Source organism: Papio anubis, chromosome X (assembly GCF_008728515.1).
Source record: "Papio anubis isolate 15944 chromosome X, Panubis1.0, whole genome shotgun sequence".
In the NCBI taxonomy this organism is placed as follows: Eukaryota; Metazoa; Chordata; class Mammalia; order Primates; family Cercopithecidae; genus Papio; species Papio anubis.
The window spans coordinates 42,882,860-42,902,293 of NC_044996.1; the positions used below are offsets into that span (position 1 = coordinate 42,882,860).

At 37.9% G+C, this 19,434-nt stretch overlaps 1 protein-coding gene across 7 annotated transcripts in view; it reads left to right on the forward strand.

Annotated features, from left to right (window-relative positions):
- Positions 1–19,434, forward strand: part of CHRDL1 (chordin like 1) — a 125,715-nt gene that overhangs the window by 21,452 nt on the left and 84,829 nt on the right. For all 7 annotated transcript variants that reach the window (XM_009198119.3, XM_031660707.1, XM_009198121.3 and 4 more), the window contains exons 3-4: positions 11,692–11,804; positions 14,734–14,827. In XM_009198119.3, the coding sequence (XP_009196383.1) occupies positions 11,692–11,804; positions 14,734–14,827 (207 nt within the window). The remainder of the gene's footprint in view (positions 1–11,691; positions 11,805–14,733; positions 14,828–19,434) is intronic.

Genomic DNA, 19,434 nt, shown 5'->3' on the forward strand with positions numbered 1-19,434 from the left:
CTGCTATAATCTAATCATTTAGCAAAAATTCTGAATACAGTACACTATCATTAGCTATGGTTCTCATGTTGCACTTTAGATCTTTAAGACTTGTTCTTCCTGTATATCTGCTACATTGTATTTTTTGACCTGTATCTCCCATTTCCACCCCTCTACACCAATCATAGTCACCACTGTTTTATTCTGTATCTCTGTGAAGTTGACCTTAAAAAAAAGATACCACATAAAAGTGGGATCATGTGATATTTTTCTTTGTGTGTCTGGCTTATTTCACTTAGTGTAATGTATACCAAAGAATATTTTCAGCTATACAAAAGAGATCCTGTTATTGCCATAAGATGGATTGACTTGGAGGACATTATGCTAATGAAAGAAACCTAGTTTAAATATAAAGACACAGATGGGTTAAAAGTAAAGGGATGGAAAAATATGTACTGTGCTAGCTCTAATCAAGAGAAAGCTGGAGTTGTCATATTAATTTCAGACAAAGAAGACTTTAGGACAAGGAAAATTATCCTGGAAAAATGAGGGGCATTACATATTAATAAAGGGATATATTCCTCAAGAAAACATAACAGTCCTTAATGTGTTTGCACTTAACAAAGCATCAAAATATGTGAGGCAAAAACTGATAGAAATGCAAGGAGAAATACAAACTATTATAGCTGGAGGCTTCTATACCCCTTTATTAGTAATTTATAGATCCATCAGGTGAAAATCAGTAAGGACGTAGTTCAATTTAATCATCAGTCAACCAGATTTAACTGACGTCTGTAGAATACTCCATCCAACAACATGAGACTATACATTCTTCTCAAGATCACATGGAACATTCACCAAAATAGACCATATTCTGGGTCATAAAGCATATCTTGTGAAACACAAAATAATAGAAATCATACAATGTATACCTCCACGCCATACTGGAATTAAACTAGAAATCAGTAACAGAAACCTGTACAATTCCAAATTATTTAAAGATTAAAAACCACACTTCTAAATAATACATGGGTCAAAGAAGAAGTCTCAAGAGAAATTTTTAAATATTTTGAGCTAAAAGAAAATGGAAATACAACTTATCAAAATTTGCAAGCTGCAGCAAATGCAGTGCTTAGAAGGAAATATATAGCAAGGAATTAATATATTAAAAGTGGAAAGATTTAAACAATAATACAGACTGCCACCTTGGGAAGCTAGAAAAAGAAGAGTAAATCAAATCCAAACTAATCAATAGAAAATAAATTTTAATGGCTGCAAAAATACAGTTAGATAGAATGAATAAGATGTAGTATTTGGTAGCACAATGGGGTGCTTTTATGGATTGTGACATTGGTCATTTCTAAACTTTTTGCCTAAACCAGAATCACAAAGATATTCTCCTTGTGTGTTAGAAGTTTTAAAGAATTAGGTTTTAAAGTCTATAATCCATCTTGAGTTTATTTTTATATATAGTATGTGATGTGGATTAAGGTTCATTTTAGTTTATGTTTTGTATATTACTATCCAAATATTTAGGCAGCATTTGTTGAAAGTACTATCCCTTTTCCATTGAATTCCCTTTACACCTTTGTTGAAAATCAATAATTGACCACATGTGGGTAGTTTTTGAATCTATTTTATTCTGTTGATCCATTTGTCTAACATTTTGCCAACACCACGTTGTCTTGAAAACGTCAGTCTGTTGTTGTTGTTTTTGCTTTTGAGACAGAATCTTGCTCTGTTGCCCAGGCTGGAGTGCAGTGGCACAATCTTGGCTCACTGCAACCTCTGCCTCTCAGGTTCAAGAGATTCTTGTGCCTCAGCCTCCTGAGTAGCTATGATTACAGGCGTGTGCCACCACGCCTGGCTAATTTTTGTATTTTTAGTAGAAACAGAGTTTCACCAGGTTGGCCAGGCTAGTGTTGAACTCCTTGCCTCAAGTGATTTGCCTGCCTCAGCCTCCCAAAGTGCTGGGATTACAGGCATGAGCCACCACACCCAGCCAAAAACTGTAATTTTATATTAAGTCTTCAACATGTTTCTTTTGCAAAATTGTTTTGGCTATTCTACTTTCTTTGCCTTTCCATATACATTTTTCATTAGATTACCAATTTTTATAAAAGATCATGCTGGTAATTGGATTTAGATTGCATGGGATCTATAAATCACATTGGAGACAACTGATATCTTAACAATTTTGTGTCTTGCAATCCATAAGTAAAATGTATCTCTCCATTATTTAGGCCTTCGTTGATTTCTTTCATCAGTGTTTTTTAGCTTTCTGAGCGAAGATTTTACACATATTTTGTTAGATTTATACTTCAGTATTTTCAAGTTTTTGGGGAAGCTATTGAAAATAGTACACTTTAAACATTCAATTTCTAATTGTACATTATAAAATATATAAATGTGATTTATAAATTCTCTATAGTAACTTTTTAATAGATTCTTATAGATTTTCTATGTAGAAAATTATGTCCATTTGTGAATAGAAAGTTTTATTTTTTTACTTTCCAGTATATAGGCCTTTTATTTGTTCTTCTTACCCAATTTCACTGGCTATTATCTCCAGGAGTAGTGAAGCAGACATCCTTGTGTAATTCCTGATCTTAGGGGTAAAGCAGTCTCTTGCCATTAAGTGTAATGTTAGCTATAGGTTTTTTGTAGATGCCCTTTATCAGGTTGAGGAAGTACTCATTCTACTTTGCTGAGACTGTCTGTCATGAATGGATGTAGAATTTTGTCAAGTGATTTTTCTGCATCTGTTGCAGTGATTACACGATTTTCCTTCTTTGGTTTGTTGATATGGTGATTTACATTGATTGGATTTTGAATGTTGAACTAGCCCTGAATTTCCAGGATAAGCCCCACTTGCTCATAAAGTATTATCTTTTCTACATATTGTTAGATTTAGTTTGTTAAAATTTTGTTGCGAATTTTTGCATCTGTGTTCTTAAGGGATATTGGTCTGTAGTTTCTGTTCTTGTAATATATTTATCTGGTTTTGGTATTGGTGTAAAGCTTGCATTAAATATTCAGTTGGGAAGTATTCCGTCCTCTTCAGTTTTCTGGAAGGGTTTGGTAGAATGTTTGATATAATTCACCAGTGGAGCCATCTGATTCTAGAATTTTTTTTGTAAGAAAGTTTTCAACTACAATTTAAATTCCTTTAAAATATACAGGACTATTCAGGTTAGCTATCTTTTTTGTTTTTTGTTTGTTTGTTTGTTTGTTTGTTTTTTGTGAGACAGAGTCTTGCTCTGTCACCCAGGCTGGAGTGCAATGGTGCGATCTCAGCTCACTGCAACCTCTACCTCCCATGTTCAAGCGATTCTCCTGCCTCAGCCTCCTGAGTATGGGATTATAGGCGCCCACCACCATGCCTGGCTAATTTTTGTATTTTTAATAGAGATGGGGTTTTACCACGTTGGCCAGGCTGGTCTTGAACTCCTGACCTCAGGTGATCCACCCACTTTGGCCTCCCAAAGTACTGGGATTACAGGTGTGAGCCACCACACTCAGCCTCAGGTTAGTTATCTCTTTTTGATTGAGCTTTGGTAATGTGTGTCTTTCAAAGAATTAATCCATTTTATGTTGTTTCAAGAATTAATCATTCTGTGTTGTTAAACTAACTGGCATATAGTTATTCACAGTGTTCCCAAAACTCTTACCCTTTTAATGTCTGTAGTCACTGCAGTAAAGTCCTCTTTTGTGTCTCTAATCTTAGTAATTTTTGTCTTCTCTCTTTTTATCTTTGTTAGTCTTGCTAGGGGTTTATCAATTTTATTGATCTTCCTAAAGACCCAGTTTTGATCTCACTGATTTTTTCCTATTGATTTTCTGTCTTCAGTTTCATTGATTTCTGCTCTTTATTATTCTCTCTCTCTTTTTTTTTTTTTTTTTTTGGTTATTTTGTCCTACTTTTTCTAGTTTAAGATAATGATTTGAGACTTTTCTCCTTTTCCAATATAGGTATTTAATGATATGAATTTCCTTCTAAGTGCTTTTTTAGCTGAATCCCTAAGTGATGTGCTGTGTTTTCATTTTCATTTAGTACAAAATACTTTCTAATTTCCCTTTTGATTTCTTCTTCAACCCACAGACTATTTATATGCTACCAGCTTCTAAAAAGTGGTTATCTTCCTGTGCTGGGATTATGTATAATATTCCTTGCTTCTTTTCTATTGTTGCCCTTCTTGTGTGTTTGTGTATGTTTTCCGGTTTTCTACATTGAGCATGTATTAGCTTTCTAATTAGAAAAAAGCCAATGAATATAAAATAACACTCTACATTTTATAGCACTTTATAATTTACAAAGTGCTTCATTTACTCCTCTGACATCCACTTGAGAAACATAATATTTCACAGATGTTGAAAAGGTTGTCAGGGTTTGAGTGACTCACCCAATGAGGTTATCAGGATTTGAGTGACTTACTCAATGTCACACAGATAGAGTAGGTTAGGACTCAAATCTAGATTTTCTGTCTCCCAGTATATTGTTCTGAATAAATTGAAAATAAAGTTTTGAAAAATAAATTGGAATTCACCTTGTGGGTATTTGGAAAGGTTCATAGAGGTTCTTTGAAGCAATCATTGATACGAGGCATCTATCTCAGTTTAGTTTTAATTTAAATCTCTGATACTAGTGAGGTTAAATATCTTTTAATATTTATTCTCTGGTATTGTTTGGCCATGTCGCCACCCAAATCTCATCTTGAATTGTAACTCCCACAATTACCATGTGTCATGGGAGAAACTCGGTGGGAGGTCAGTTATGGGGGCGGGTCTTTCCTGCACTGTTCTAATGATAGTGAATCAGTCTCACAAGATCTGATGGTTTTTAAAAAGGGAGTTTCCTGGAACACGCTCTCTTCTCTTGAATGCTGCCATGTGAGATGTGCCTGTCACCTTCCGCCATGATTGTTAGACCTCCCCAGCCACGTGGAACTGTAAGTGCAATAAATCTCTTTCTTTTGTAAATTGCCCAGTTCCAGGTATGACTTTATCAGCAGCACGAAAATGGACTAATACATTCTCTGTTCCCATTTCTTCTTTTCTGAATTGCTGTTTCTATACTTAGATTATTTTTCTATTGGATTGGTTGGTCCTAATTGATTTGAATGATTAAAATGTTCCAATACTAATATTTTGTTTACTATTTGTTCAGAATATATTCTCTTAGTTTCCTGCTTATCTGTTTTTATTATTTCAGTTTTGATCTTCAGGAAAATGTGCACTGGAGTGAGGAAAATTCATGTGTTTGTTATAAGAGGAGTTCGTGTGTTTGTTATAAGAGGAGTATTGCTTTATTTTGATGAAAAGTGGGAGATAGAAGAGGATGGGATTAGAAGATAAGCCACTTGATCTTGGAAATTCAATTTACCAATCATTTGTCAGTTGCTTACACTTGCATATTGCCTATAATTGCTTATTGCCCACAGTGTACTAGGCCATGTGATGAATAGAGAGTAAAGAATAAATGTTACCTACTTTCAGGGACACTGATGGAGAAATATAACATGTAAAGTAAGGCAGTTAACATGGTATGTCCTCAAGTGAACTGTGGTATAAGATAAGCTGTGGCTCTCAAAATTTCTGTTTCAGCAAAGGGGAGTGAGTGGTTTGAGTTAGTTGGGAGTTGTATTAGTCAGGGTTCTCTAGAGGGACAGAACTGATAGGATATATGTATACATGAAAGGGACTTTATTAAGAACTGACTCACACGATCACAAGGTGAAGTCCCACAATAGGCTGTTTGCAAGCTGAGGAGCAAAGAAGCCATTAGTGGCTCAGTCCAAGCCCCAAAACCTCAAAAGTAGGGAAGCCAATAGTGCAGCCTTCAGTCTGTGACTGAAGGCCCGAGAGCCCCCAGCAAACCACTGGTGTAAGTCCAAGTGTCCAAAAGCCAAAGAACTTGGAGTCTGATGTTCAAGGGCAGGAAGCATCCAGCATGGAGGAAATATGAAGGCCAGAAGACTTAGCAAGTCAGCTTCTTCCACCTTCTTCTACCTGCTTTTTCTAGCCATGCTGGCAGCAAATTGGATGGTGCCCATCCAAATTGTGGGTAGGTCTTCCTCTCCCAGTCTACTGACTCAAATGTTAATCTCCTCTGGCCACACCCAAAAATACCCAGAGACACCCAGATACACCCATATAGGATACACCCAGAAGGATACTTTGCATCCTTCCATCCAATCAAGTTGACACTCATTGTTAACCATCACAGGAATTGTTTATGCAAGAATTCTGTAAGTTGAATGGGAGCAGGGACTTTGTATAAAAATTTTAGCTCATTTCATCTGCAGCACTTAGCATGTTGCCTGACAGTTAGTGCTCAAATATTTGTTTAATGATTGAGTGATGTTAACACGTGTAGGCAAAGCCAATTATAGAGACCTAACACAATGCATAGTCTATCGTTCCTATACCACCAACAAACAGCTCTGAGAATGTTCTGATACATCCACATTTCAGACATTAGCTTGCATTTCCAAAGAAAGGGAACACAACCTTTTCAAGAAAAAGAACACGTGATATGCACCCTTTATCATTGTAACAGAACAGTAGTTAAAATTTTGTATTGAAATCAAGTAGTGTGATGCCTCCAGATTTGTTCTTTGTACTTAGTCTTGCTTTGGCTATGTGGGCTCCTTTTTGGTTCCATATGAATTTTAGAATTGTTTTTTCTAATTCTATGAAGAATGAGTGTGGTATTTTGATGGGGATTGCGTTGAATTTGCTGATTGCTTTTGTCACTATGGTCATTTTCACATTATTAATTCTACCTGTCCATGAGTATGGGGTGTGTTTCCATGTACTTGTGTCGTCTATGATGTCTTTCAGCAGTGTTTTTAGTTTCCCTTGTAGAGGTCTTTCGACTCCTTTGTTAGACATGCTCCTAAGTGTTTTATTTTATTTTATTGCATCCTTTGTAAAAGGAGTTGAGTTCTTGGTTTGATTCTCCGCTTGGTCACTGTTGGTATATGGAAGAGCTACTGATTTATGTACATTAATCTTGTATCCAGAAACTTTGCTGAATTCTTTTATCAGTTTTAGGAGCTTTCTGGAAGAGTCATTAGGGTTTTCAAGGTAAACAATCATATTGTCAGCAAACAGGGACAGTTTGACTTCCTCTTTACCAATTTGGATGCCCTTTATTTCTTTCTCTTGTCTGATTGCTCTGGCTAGGACTTCCATTACTTTGTTGAAGAGGACTGGTGAGATTGGGCATCCTTGTCATGTTCCGGTTCTAAGAGGGAATGCTTTCAACTTTTCCCCATTCAGTATTATGTTGGCTGTGAGTTTGTCATAGATGGCTTTTATTACATTAAGGTATGTCCTTTGTATGCCGATTTTGCTGAGGGTTTTAATCATAAAGGGATACTGGATTTTGTCAAATGCTTTTTCTGCATCTATTGAGATGATCGTGTGATTTTTGTTTTTATTTCTGTTTATGTGGCACACCACATTTATTGACCTACATATGTTAAACCATCCCTGCATCACTTGATCATGGTGGATTGTCTTTTTGATATGTTGTTGGATTCAGTTAGCTACTATTTTGTTAATGATTTTAGCATCTATGTTCATCAGGATATTGGTCTGTAGTTTCCTCTTTTGGTTGTGTCCTTTCCTGGTTTTGGTATTAGGGTGATGCTGGCTTCATAGAACAAATTAGGGAGGGTTCCTTCTTGCTCTATCTTGTGGAGCAGTGTTAAAAGGATTGGTACCAATTCTTCTTTGAATGTCTGGCAGAATTCTGCTGTGAATCCACCTGGTCCTGGACTTTTTTTGTTGGTAATTTTTAAATTACCATTTCAATCTCAATGCTTGTTATTGATCTGTTAAGGGTATCTAATTCTTCCTGATTTAAGCTAGGAGGGTTATATTTTTACAGGAATGTATCCACTCTTCTAGGTTTCCTAATTTATGTGTGTAAAGGTGTTCATAGCAGCCTTGAATGATCTTTTGTATTTCAGTATTTGAAGATACTCCTGTTTCATTTCTCAGTGAGGTTATTTGAATTTTCTCTCTTTTCTTGGTTAATCTTGCTAATGGTCTATCAATTGTAGTTATCTTTTTGAAGAACCAGCTTTTTATTTCACTTATCTTTTGTATCTTTTTTTTGTTTCAATTTCATTTAGCTCTGCTCTGATCTTGGTTATTTCCTTTCTTCTGCTGGGTTTGGGTTTGGTTTGTTCTTGTTTCTCTAGCTCCTTGAGGTGTGACCTTAGATTGTCTGTTTGTACTCTTTCAGACTTTTTGATGTAGGTGTTTAGGGTTATGCACTTTCCTCTTAGCACTGCCTTAGCCTTATCCCAGAGATTTTGATAAGGTTCTGTCATTATTATCATTCAGTTTGAAGAATTTTTAAATTTCTATCTTGATTTCGTTTTTCACCCAATGCTCATTCGGGAGCAGGTTATTTAATTTCCATGCATTTGCGTGGTATTGAAGGTTCCTTTTGGAGTTGATTTCCAGTTTTATTCCACTGTGGCCTAAGAGAGTGCTTGATACAATTTCTATTTTCTTAAATTTATTGAGGCTTATTTTATGGCCTATCATATGGTCTGTTTTGTAGAAAGTTCCATGCTCTGTTGAATAGAATGTGTATTCTGTGGTTGTTGGATGAAATATTCTGTATATATCTTGTAAGTCCATTTGTTCTAAGGTATAGTTTAAATCCATTGTTTCTTTGTTGACTTTGTGTCTTGATGATCTGTCTAGTGCTGTCAGTGGAATATTGAAGTTCCCCACTATTACTGTGTTGCTGTCTATCTCATTTCTTAGGTCTATTAGTAATTGTTTTATAAATTTGGGATCATGGTACTGGTATAAAAATAGGCATATTAACCAATGGAACAGAATAGAGAACTCAGAAATAAACCCGAATACTTACAGCCAACTGATCTTCAACAAAGCAAACAAAAACATAAACATGGGGAAGGGACACCATTTTCAACAAATGGTGCTGGGATAATTGGCGAGCCACGTGTAGGAGAATGAAACTGGATTCTCATCTCTCCCCTTGTACAAAAATCAACTCAAGATGAATTGAGGAATTAAACCTAAGACCTGAAACTATAAAAATTCTAGAAGATAACATTGGAAAAACCCTTCCAGACATTTATCGGGGGAACACGCCCCCAATATTTCAATGTAGGTTCTTTCTATTTTCCATAAGTGTCGGCTGGCTGAGAAATAAAGAGAAAGAGTACAAAGAGAGGAATTTTACAGCTGGGCCACTGGCCAGGGGTGACATCACATATTGTTAGGATGGTGATGCCCACCTGAGCCACAAAACCAGCAAGTTTTATTAAGGATTTCAAAAGGGGAGGGGGTGCAAGAACAGGGAGTAGGTCACAAGATCACATGCCTCAAAGGGCAAAAAGGAGACCAAAGATCACATGCTTCTGAGGAAACAGGACAAGGGCAAAATCAGAAACTCCTGATAAGGGTCTAACAAAGATCACAAGGCAAAGGGCAAAGGCAGAATTACTGATAAGGATCTATGTTCAGTGATGCACGTATTGTCTTGATAAGCATCTGAAACAACAGAAAACAGGTTCGAGAGCAGAGAACGGGTCTGACCTCAAATTTACCAGGGTGGGGTTTTTCCCCACCCTAGTAAGCCTGAAGGTACTGCAGGAGACCAGGACGTATTTCAGTCCATATCTCAACCACATAAGACAGATGCCCCCAGAGTGGCCATTTATAGACCTCCCTCCAGGAATGCATTCCTTTTCCAGAGTAATCCTTGCTAGGAAAAGAATTTAGCGATATCTTCCCAACTTGCACATCCATTTATAGGCTCTCTGCAAGAAGAAAAATATGGCTTTTTTTGCCCGACTCCGCAGGCAGTCAGACCTTATGATTGTCTTCCCTCGTTCCCTAAAATTGCTGTTATTCTGTTCTTTTTCAAGGTGCACTGATTTCATATTCTTCAAACACACATGTTTTACAATCAATTTGTACAGTTAACACAATTATAGTGGCCCTGAGGTAACATACATCCTCAGCTTATGAAGATAACAGGATTAAGAGATTAAAGTAAGACAGGCATAAGAAATTATGAAAGATTTTTTGGGAGCTGTTAAATGTCCATGAAATCTTCACAATTTATGTTCCTCTGCTGTGGCTCTAGCCAGTCCCTGTGTTCGGGGCCCCTGGCTTCCCGCAGCAGATATTGGCTTAGGCAAGGATTTCATGACCAAAACCCCAAAAGCAAATGCAATAAAAACAAAGGTAAATAGCTGTAGCCTAATTAAACTAAAGTGCTTTTGCACGGCAAAAGGAACAGTCAACAGAGTAAACAAACAACCCACGGAGTGGGAGAAAATCTTCACAATCTATACATCTGAAAAAGGACTAATATCCAGAATTCACAATGAACAAATCAGTAAGAAAAAAAAAAATCCTACCAAAAAGTGGGCTAAGGACATGAATAGACAATTCTCAAAAGAAGAAGATATACAAATGCCCAACAAACATATGAAAAAATGATCAACATCACTAATGATCAGGGAAATGCAAATCAAAACCACAATGCGATACCACCTTACTCCTTCAAGAATGACCATAATCAAATGCAATACCACCATACTCCTTCAGGAATGACCATAATCACAATGTGATACCACCTTACTCCTTCAAGAATGACCATAATCAAAAAATGAAAAAACAGTAGATGTTGGTGTGGATGCAGGAAATGTAAACTAGTGCATCCACTATGGAAAACAGTGTGGAGATCCCTTAGATAATTAAAAGTAGAACTACCATTTGATCCAGCAATCCTACTGCTGGATATCTATGGAAAGGAAAAGAAGTCATTATTTGAAAAAGATACTTGCACATGCATGTTTATAGCAGCACAGTGCACAATTGCAAAATCATGGAACCAACCCAAATGCCCATCAGTCAACAAGTGGATAAAGAAATATATATATATATTTTTTCTTATATAGATATATATTTCTTATATAGAGAGAGTCAGTATATATATATATATGTTTCTACTGAACATATATATATGATGGAATACTACTCATCCATAAAAAGGAATGAATTAACAACATTTGCAATGACCTGGATGAGATTGGAGACTATTATTCTAAGTGAAGTAATTCAGAAATGGCCAACCAAACATCATATGATCTCACTGATATGTGGGAGCTAAGCTATGAGGATGCAAAGGCATGAGAATGATACAGTGGACTTTGGGCATTTGCGAGGAAGAGTGGGAGGGAGACGAGAGATAAAAGACAACAAATATGGTGCAGTGTGTACTGCTAGGGTGATGGGTGCACCAAGATCTCACACATCACCACTAAAGAACTTACTGATGTAACCAAATACCACCTGTACCACAATAACTTATGGAAAAATAAAATAAAATTTAAAAAGATTTTGTACATCGTTGTCAGACAAACCTGGGTTTGAGTCCCATCTCAGCTTCTTACTGGTTATATGACTCTTGATTTTCCTTATCTTTAAAATGAGACTAATAGCAATGTCTACCTTATGGGTCATCGTGGTGAGGATCCAGTGAGTGAAGTATATATAACACTAATCCCCTAATAGGAATTATATAAATACTCACTATGCCTCTTCCCTTGATGTGTAATAAAATGGGTGGAACTTGTGATTGCTTTTGAATTTTGTGACTTGGTTGATGTTTCCTAACAGGCATATTCTCCATCTCCTTCTTCACAGATTCAGAGACATATTGCATGTTTCAAGACAAGAAGTACAGAGTGGGTGAGAGATGGCATCCTTACCTGGAACCTTACGGGTTGGTTTACTGCGTGAACTGCATCTGCTCAGAGGTACAATCTCTCATGACATGTGATTTCCCAGTTTGCTTCTCAGCATGCAGAGAGGCCTTCAGTGCCCAAATGGCCAGGCACTGTGGGTGATACAATCCTGAAAGAAAGTAAAGAAGCAGACTGGTCGCTCTGTCTCATGCCTATAATCCCAGCACTTTGGGAGGCTGAGGCATGTGGATCACTTCAGTCCAGGAGTTCGAGACCAGCATGGGTAATATGGCAAAACCCCTTCTCTACAAAAAGTACAAAAATTAGCTGGGTGTGGTGGCACATGCCTGTTGTCCCAGCTAGTTGGGAGGCTGAGGTGGGAGGATCACTTGAGCTTGGGACTTCTAGGCTGAAGTGAATCGAGATTGCACCACTGCATTCCAGCGTGGTTGACAGAGCAAGACCCTATCTCATAAAATAAAAGAAGAAAGTAAGAAGAAGATTGCAAGGAAAAATAAACATTTTCTGTCTTCTGTCCTCTCTTGCTTTTTGGCTTCATTTTTATGGGTTCTCTGAGTAGTTGCTATGGACAGATATTTATGATCTCTTAGCCTAATGATATAGGGCATGGTTGCAGAAGGCAGAAGAGCCTGATAGTGGGAGTGGAGGTGAAAGCTCAATAGAATGTTTAGATTGTAAGACAAAGTAGTTTTTGAAAATTATTTTAAGGCTGACCTTTAGGGAAAATATTAGGACAAATTATAAACTGGTTCATTGGGAGAGTGGATTTTATGTTGTCTCAGCCAATAACTGTAATTAAGACTGAGTTTGTGAAACCTTGGCCTGTACCTCTTAAGGATTAGAGTTCCCTTGGCTTAGCCTTGGCTCCTGTCCAGTCATTTAGAAAGGATTTTGCATGGCTTGAGTGCCATCTTTGCAATAGGTAAAGCAGGTTGTTCCATCTTCTTCCCATGGTCTTGACCCAGGAGCATAGCTCTGGTCCATCTTTCTGAACAAACCTCTACCATCATATGTTAGGCTAGAGTTTCTTGTTGTCTGCACTATAGATATTTGGTTGGGGGCTGTCCTGCGCATTGTAGGATGTTAAGCGGTATCCCTGGCCTCTACCCATTGGATGACAAGAGCACCATCCCCAATCATAATAACCAAAAATGTCTCCAGACCTGGCCAAGTTGCTTGGGGAGCAAAAATCACCCCTGGTAGAGAAGCGGTGCACTAGGCAAAGTGGAAAGGGAGACCTTGTACTAGGCATTGAGAATTCTGAACTTACACAATGGATCTTCAAGACCAGCTTCTTACTTGAGACCTTGTGTAAGGACTGCACCTCTTCCCTCATGCCCAGCTAGAGCAGAAACAATCACTTGCAGCCTGATTCATTTACCATTTGAACATAATTTTGGGCTGTCAGAATTTTGAGCATGTGGAAACATAATTATCAGGTAACATCAGGCAGTATTAAGAGGCTATGAGGTTCTAGAACAAAGACAGACCAAGTTTCCAACCCTGCCTCTGCCACTTATGAGCCACTGCACAAGTTACCTGACCTCAGTGATATTCGTTCATCTTCCTCTTTTTATAAATGGGATAGTGATATTACCATTTCATAGGGTTCTGGAACGGATTAAATTTACAAATCCATTTAAATCATTTAAAACAATGCTTAGTCATGGTAAACATTCAAGAAATGTTAACAGCTGTGATTGTCATCATTGCTGTCCTTATCATTGTGGTTATCATCGTTATTATTATTAATCTATTAACTCTAGAACAGAATTCAGTATGTAGCATTAAGGAGGATTCCATTTAGACCTCAGCTGGGAGGTGTGGTTTCTGATGTGCTTCGGTGATCTCAATTCAAGATTATACCACCTGCCTCTGAGAAGTGTGATACATGAGGAGCTTCTGTGTGTTGCCAAATGCAACACTCCAAAAAAATTATTCTAGAAAGTACACAAGAAAAGGAAAAGGTTGTGATAAGGCAATTCCAATTTGGATAAAAGAAGCCTGCCTCTTTAAATGGTTAGGGCATGTATTAAATAGATCATTTGGGGATTGATTAACTGCCTGAGATGGCCTGATTTTGTCGGATTCTTGACGCGACACATTGAAGATGGACAGCTAACCATTGGGAGCTGAGGCTTCGCTGTCTGCAAGGCAGTCAAAATGTTAAAATGATTGATCCCAATGCCAACAGCTCAAGCACAAGGCATCTTCTATTTCTATGTCCTCTTCACTACTTTATTCCCCCACGACAGCCTGACAAATACAAGTAGCCCTTGCTGCAAATGATTTATGGATGGTAAATGTAAATGAAAAATTTATTTCCAGAGTATGTCTTTGTTCTAGAAATGATTGTGAGCTGTCAGAGCGAGGGATCTTGGAATTGTAGATCAGGCAGGGATGCAGTTGCCCCACCCAGGCATACTACCTAATCAGCTAAATTCCAAACTCTAGCTTGTTCTCAGAAGAATTTTGGCTAAAAAGGAAATGAGAAGAATCACTCGGCCCACTGGGCCAAGGCAGAGTTATATGGAATCCAGGATCCATCTGCTAGGGATGCCTCCTTGCCCAGGGCTGGGTAGCAGCTCAGGGGACCCATTGCTCATTGTGTCTTTCATGTTATTGGACAGGTGATTATGAAATCACAGTAGGTTCTTGGAAAAGACATGCAGCTAGAGCTGGGGAATGGTAGAAATGCCATAGAGCCAGGCCAGAAGAAGCCTGTCACAATTAATGGGAAGCTTTGAAAATTGGAGGAGTGGTGATCTCAGCCTTAGAAAAATATGCCAGTAAACTATCAACCAACCCAGGAGAGGTGCTGGTGATGAGAAAAGGAAAGAAAATGTTGAATGCATTCAGCTTATTGGGAATGCATTATTCACTGCCTGGGTGAGTCCCTGCATGACTGTTTCCCAAACTGGCTTGATCCCAGCGACCTTTGAAAGACATTTATTTTTTCTCATTGCCTTCTCTTTTTCAGAATGGGAATGTGCTTTGCAGCCGAGTCAGATGTCCAAATGTTCATTGCCTTTCTCCTGTGCATATTCCTCATCTGTGCTGCCCTCGCTGCCCAGGTAAAGCAGTTTATCTCTTTCTTTCCTAGCTGTGGTTCTCCATCTTCCCTCTTCACCCAACTCATTTCATCTCCATAATTCCCCAGAAGGGAAACTTCCAGACAGATAACAATAGGAAACTTTAGGCAGTCCAAACTGGCCTCTAAATACATTTTATAGCCCAAATGGGGTACATTCTAGGCTCTAGTAAGTTATTGGGTACCCAGTAACAGATTTTTATTGGCATTTTAATCATTTGAAGGTGGGTGTCAATCGGAGATGGAAATTGTGGCCCAGAGATTTTCTGCTGTAAGCAGCCTCTTCCTGCCATGGGCAGCAGGCACCAGGAGAGTTGCAGCATGGCGGCATGTGTCTTATGCAATTAGTGCTGGAATTGCATCCGAGCATAGCTTCTAAATTATGAGGGGGCCGTTCATAAATCAAAGGAGCTGACCCAGTGAGGTTTATGACAGTATAAAGCTGCCTGCCTGCTGAATAGTCACCTCCTCCAGACTGCACAGTTATTATGTACACATTGTTAAGAGTAATTCTAAGGGGCAGCCAGGCAGAGATTTTTCACAAGGCTGTTAGGATGTCTACTTTCACGATTTGCAGCTAGGATATTTGTCTGAGGCAGGGGCTCCCTCAATGACACTTTGTTCACATCTGACTGGGGCCTGATTCCGACCCCAGAAGTGTGTGGAATAATTCAGAGAATGCCTGTGGGCCCAATGGCAGTCCTAGAAAAAGCTACTTGACACTCTTGGGATCTGTCAAGTACAAGTCTTATCATCCTGTAAGTTGATTCTATTTCTCTTTAGGGTGGAAATTCTTGAACTAGGGTTCCTGGGTGGGCTTTTGAGGGTCAAAGAACCCTTTAAAATTGCTTGCAGTTTTTGATGTAACTATGTATATGTGTAAATTCCTTTAGAGAACATCCGCAGCTTTATTGTCAGTCCCAAAGGGGTGTTCACGAAGAACCACTACCCTAGCTAAGGTATACACGGTGCTTTTTAAGTGGTGAGGAACTTCCAGAACTTATAAGAGAGAAACCAAATGTATCAGGGCAAAAAATCTTAGGAATAAGGCTGGGAATGGGGTTCAATGAAAACCCAGTCAACTGAAATGTTCCAAGAGTGGAGGATTTTTTTTTTTAATGGAGAAGAAACATCCAAACTCTTTTTGTCACCACCTTTATAATATATATTTTCCTGCATCAGTAAATACACCCTAATGAACAAAAGTGATTTATTTCAGATGGCAGATCATGCCATATCACAGGTTTTTAAATTGTGAGTGTTGGTGCTGATAGTATATGCTTTAAGATGTCAGAGAGTGACTGGGCATATGACCAACCTAAAAGTTGCTGGGGTTTTTTTGGAATAAGTCCCTAAGTGAGGCTTACTGTTTCTGTATGTGTTTATTTGCTTCTTCTTCCTAAACTGGATTGCAAAAATGTGGTATGGGCAGCGGGGTGTGGGGGTGGGGGTGCTCTGGTAAATGGGAACAATATTTCTGATAAAGTTGCCACTCTGGAGAGCTTTTTTTTTTTTTTTTTTTTTTTTTTAACCTGCCAGATAGCCTTATAAAAACTTTTTATTCCCCAGAAGTCTCCCAAAGTGGTCTAATGTCATAGGAACTTATCTAAACTTCTGTGTAAAGATTGGTCTTCCCTGGGAAGAAGGTTGAGGCATGACCCAGACCCAGAGCATACGGCAAAAGAACATAGAATAGAATATGGCTGCACCTACCCCAGATGCCTAACAGGAGGCAAGTATTGAGAAAAAGGGAGAGTATAAGCTAGCAGTTATTTTGAGAGAAAAATAAAGTGTTAGAAGAACTGAGCTCAAAAATTCCAGAGGTAAGAACATTGAAAGAAATAAACACCATTATCGTTAAGACTTAAAAAGCTCATTTTATGGTATGGAGGATAGAAATAAACTATTCCTTTTCTTTTCCTTCTTGCTCTTGCAGCTCACTTCTCCATAAGTTCATTTTTCTTCTTGTTAACTATAACCTTTAACAGCTCTTTCTGTGGGTAATAGTCCTAAAATTCCCTAGTCCTTATATACCAAAAAAAGTATTTACTTTGCAATCATTCTTGAATGATAATTTGGCTGGGTATGAAATTATATGTGCATGTTCATCTCCCCTCAGCACTTTGAAGATACTACTAAATGGTTTGTTGGCTTTTTTGTTTGCTTGTTTATTTGTTTGTGGTTAAGAATTCTGCTATTTGTAGTTCTTTTGTGGGTTCTTCTGTTTTTTGTTTTTGTTTTTTCCTTCTAGCTTTTAAAACTTTCTTCTTTTCATTGATGCACACAATGGGATGTGTAAGTTTGATTATTCTCTTCAACCTGCTCAGCAGATGATTTTTTCAGCCAAAGGAGTCAAATTTCTCATCAATTTTTAGTCAGTTTTTTGAAAATTATCTCTTCACCTTCTTATTTTTTCTCATTCTCAAACTTGTCTTTGTTGTATATTATTGCATCTCATTTAATTTATCCTTTATGTCTCCTTTAATTTTCCCTCCTGATATTCTCCCTAAAATGATATATTACTTCAAGTCTATTCTCCAATTCTGAATTCTTTCCATGCATACTATTTAGGCCATCTGTTGGGGTTTGTTTGTTTCCTTGTTTATTTTCAATAACCTTGTTTCCCCTCAGGTTTTCAAGTTATTTAAAAAGACATCTACATGATGCTAATTTATAACCTGTTATTGTTTTGGGGGATCTTATTCTCTTTTTTACCTCTTTAAAATATTTAAATGTTTATTTGAAGTCCATTTCAGATTGTTCAAATATCTAAATATTTTTAGATGTGAATTGTCACCTTTGCTGGGTTTCTTGACAGCTTTTCTCAGTCCTGAATTTTCCTTGGTTTTCTACTTTTTCTTTCAAAGCTCATTATCCATGGGTGTTTTTGTTTGTTTGTTTTTGTTTTTGTTTTTTCTTGCATGAGCCCTTCCTTGTGGGATGGTTGTTGCAGGCTTTATAGTTCACTTTGCTCTAAACCAGGTCATATATTAATGACTCGGTTTGGGCTGCCTCATGCCCGAATGGTCTATTTCTACCTCTGTTTTCTTGTGCACTACTAGTCTCTGATAATGATCATGGACAGAGACCTCATCTACAACTGCTTACCTTGGACAATCAGTGTTTTTTAGGGAACACTGAATGGGGAGAGCTATGTCAGCCCCTGTTTACGTGTGAGTACTATGACCCTAGTCCCCAACTTCACATGGGAAGCCACTTGCAAGCTGCAGTTTCTCCTCAGCCATTTGGATCCAAACTACCCATATTCAGTCCCAGCTGCTGATGGACCATATGGCTTTGGCTCCCACTTTATTGCTGTACTTTCCTCCTTTATTTTATTCCACAAAGAGTTTTTTTATGTTTCTGAATATGATTTTACAGTTTCCACATTTTATTTATTTATTTTTCTAGTTCCACATTTCATCTCTCTTTGTTTTGAAAATAACAGGGAGATTTCTCATGTGCTGTCTTTGCCATATTGAACCAAAATGCAACCAGCTATTCTTTCTTCCTACTGAAGATAAAGCAAGAGTAAGTAGCTTTAAATCATAGCAGAGAGGAATGGAGCTTTACAAAAGGAAGAACTTTGGAACACCATGGCTGTTAAATCCTAGAATAAATGACTAAGGAGAATTTTAGTCTCTTTACTTAATATTTCTAGAAATAAAAAGGTACCCACCCATCTGAGATAGAGTTGGCACAGTCGTGCTTTGAGACAGGGCAATGGATGTGATGACTCCTCTGTGTTCCTTCCACCCCAGTGATTATTAGGCATGAGGAAACTCATGCCTTCAGGGTCACAGAAATGTTTGGTCAAAGAAAAGGGCTCTGGTTTTCTGTCTTAACCCAATGGAAGGCACTGTGATGAAAATGTCCCCATTTAAGAAGAAAATATTTAAAGCCAAGATGATGAATAAGCTCTGTATAAAAAGGAGAAGACAAACAAGCAAACCATGTACTCCAGATATTGGCTTTACATACTGTCCTATAGCAGTATTGACTTAGAGGAGCTTTTGCCTAGGTAGTAACAGACTCAGTGGAAGTGTCCTACCTATCATGCTTAGAGCTTAGTTTCCATTGAAGGAGACAGGGGAGTCATCTCATTTCATTTGTTTATATATTTCCCATGGCTCTTGCTTTCTAAACTCTACCTCTAAAATTTCCAAGGATCCCACCTATATTTGAAATTGTCTCCTACAGCTCCTGCTAAACTGTGGAAATCATAGTATGCAGGCAGCTCTTCCAGAAATACCAGAGAGAAATCTATGCTGATTCCCACAAAGAGCAAATAAAACTATTTTCATCAGCACTTGTCCAAGTCTTGGCAGAGGTCAAGTCTTAGTCACATACCACAGTGCTCTACTGGGCCCAAAGAGACTACATGGAGGCTGGAACATTCTTAATGGAAAAGTCAAGACTGCATAGGACTCATGAATGTCATTAAATTCATCCTGGTCTCTAAGCAGGACTCTGTGGAGTCCCTGATAATTAAGAGATTTTAGAGATTTGTAGGAATTAAATTCCCTATCTTCTCTTTTGGGGGAATGAAGTGGTAATGCTGGAAGGGAAAGTAAAACAACATGACTTATT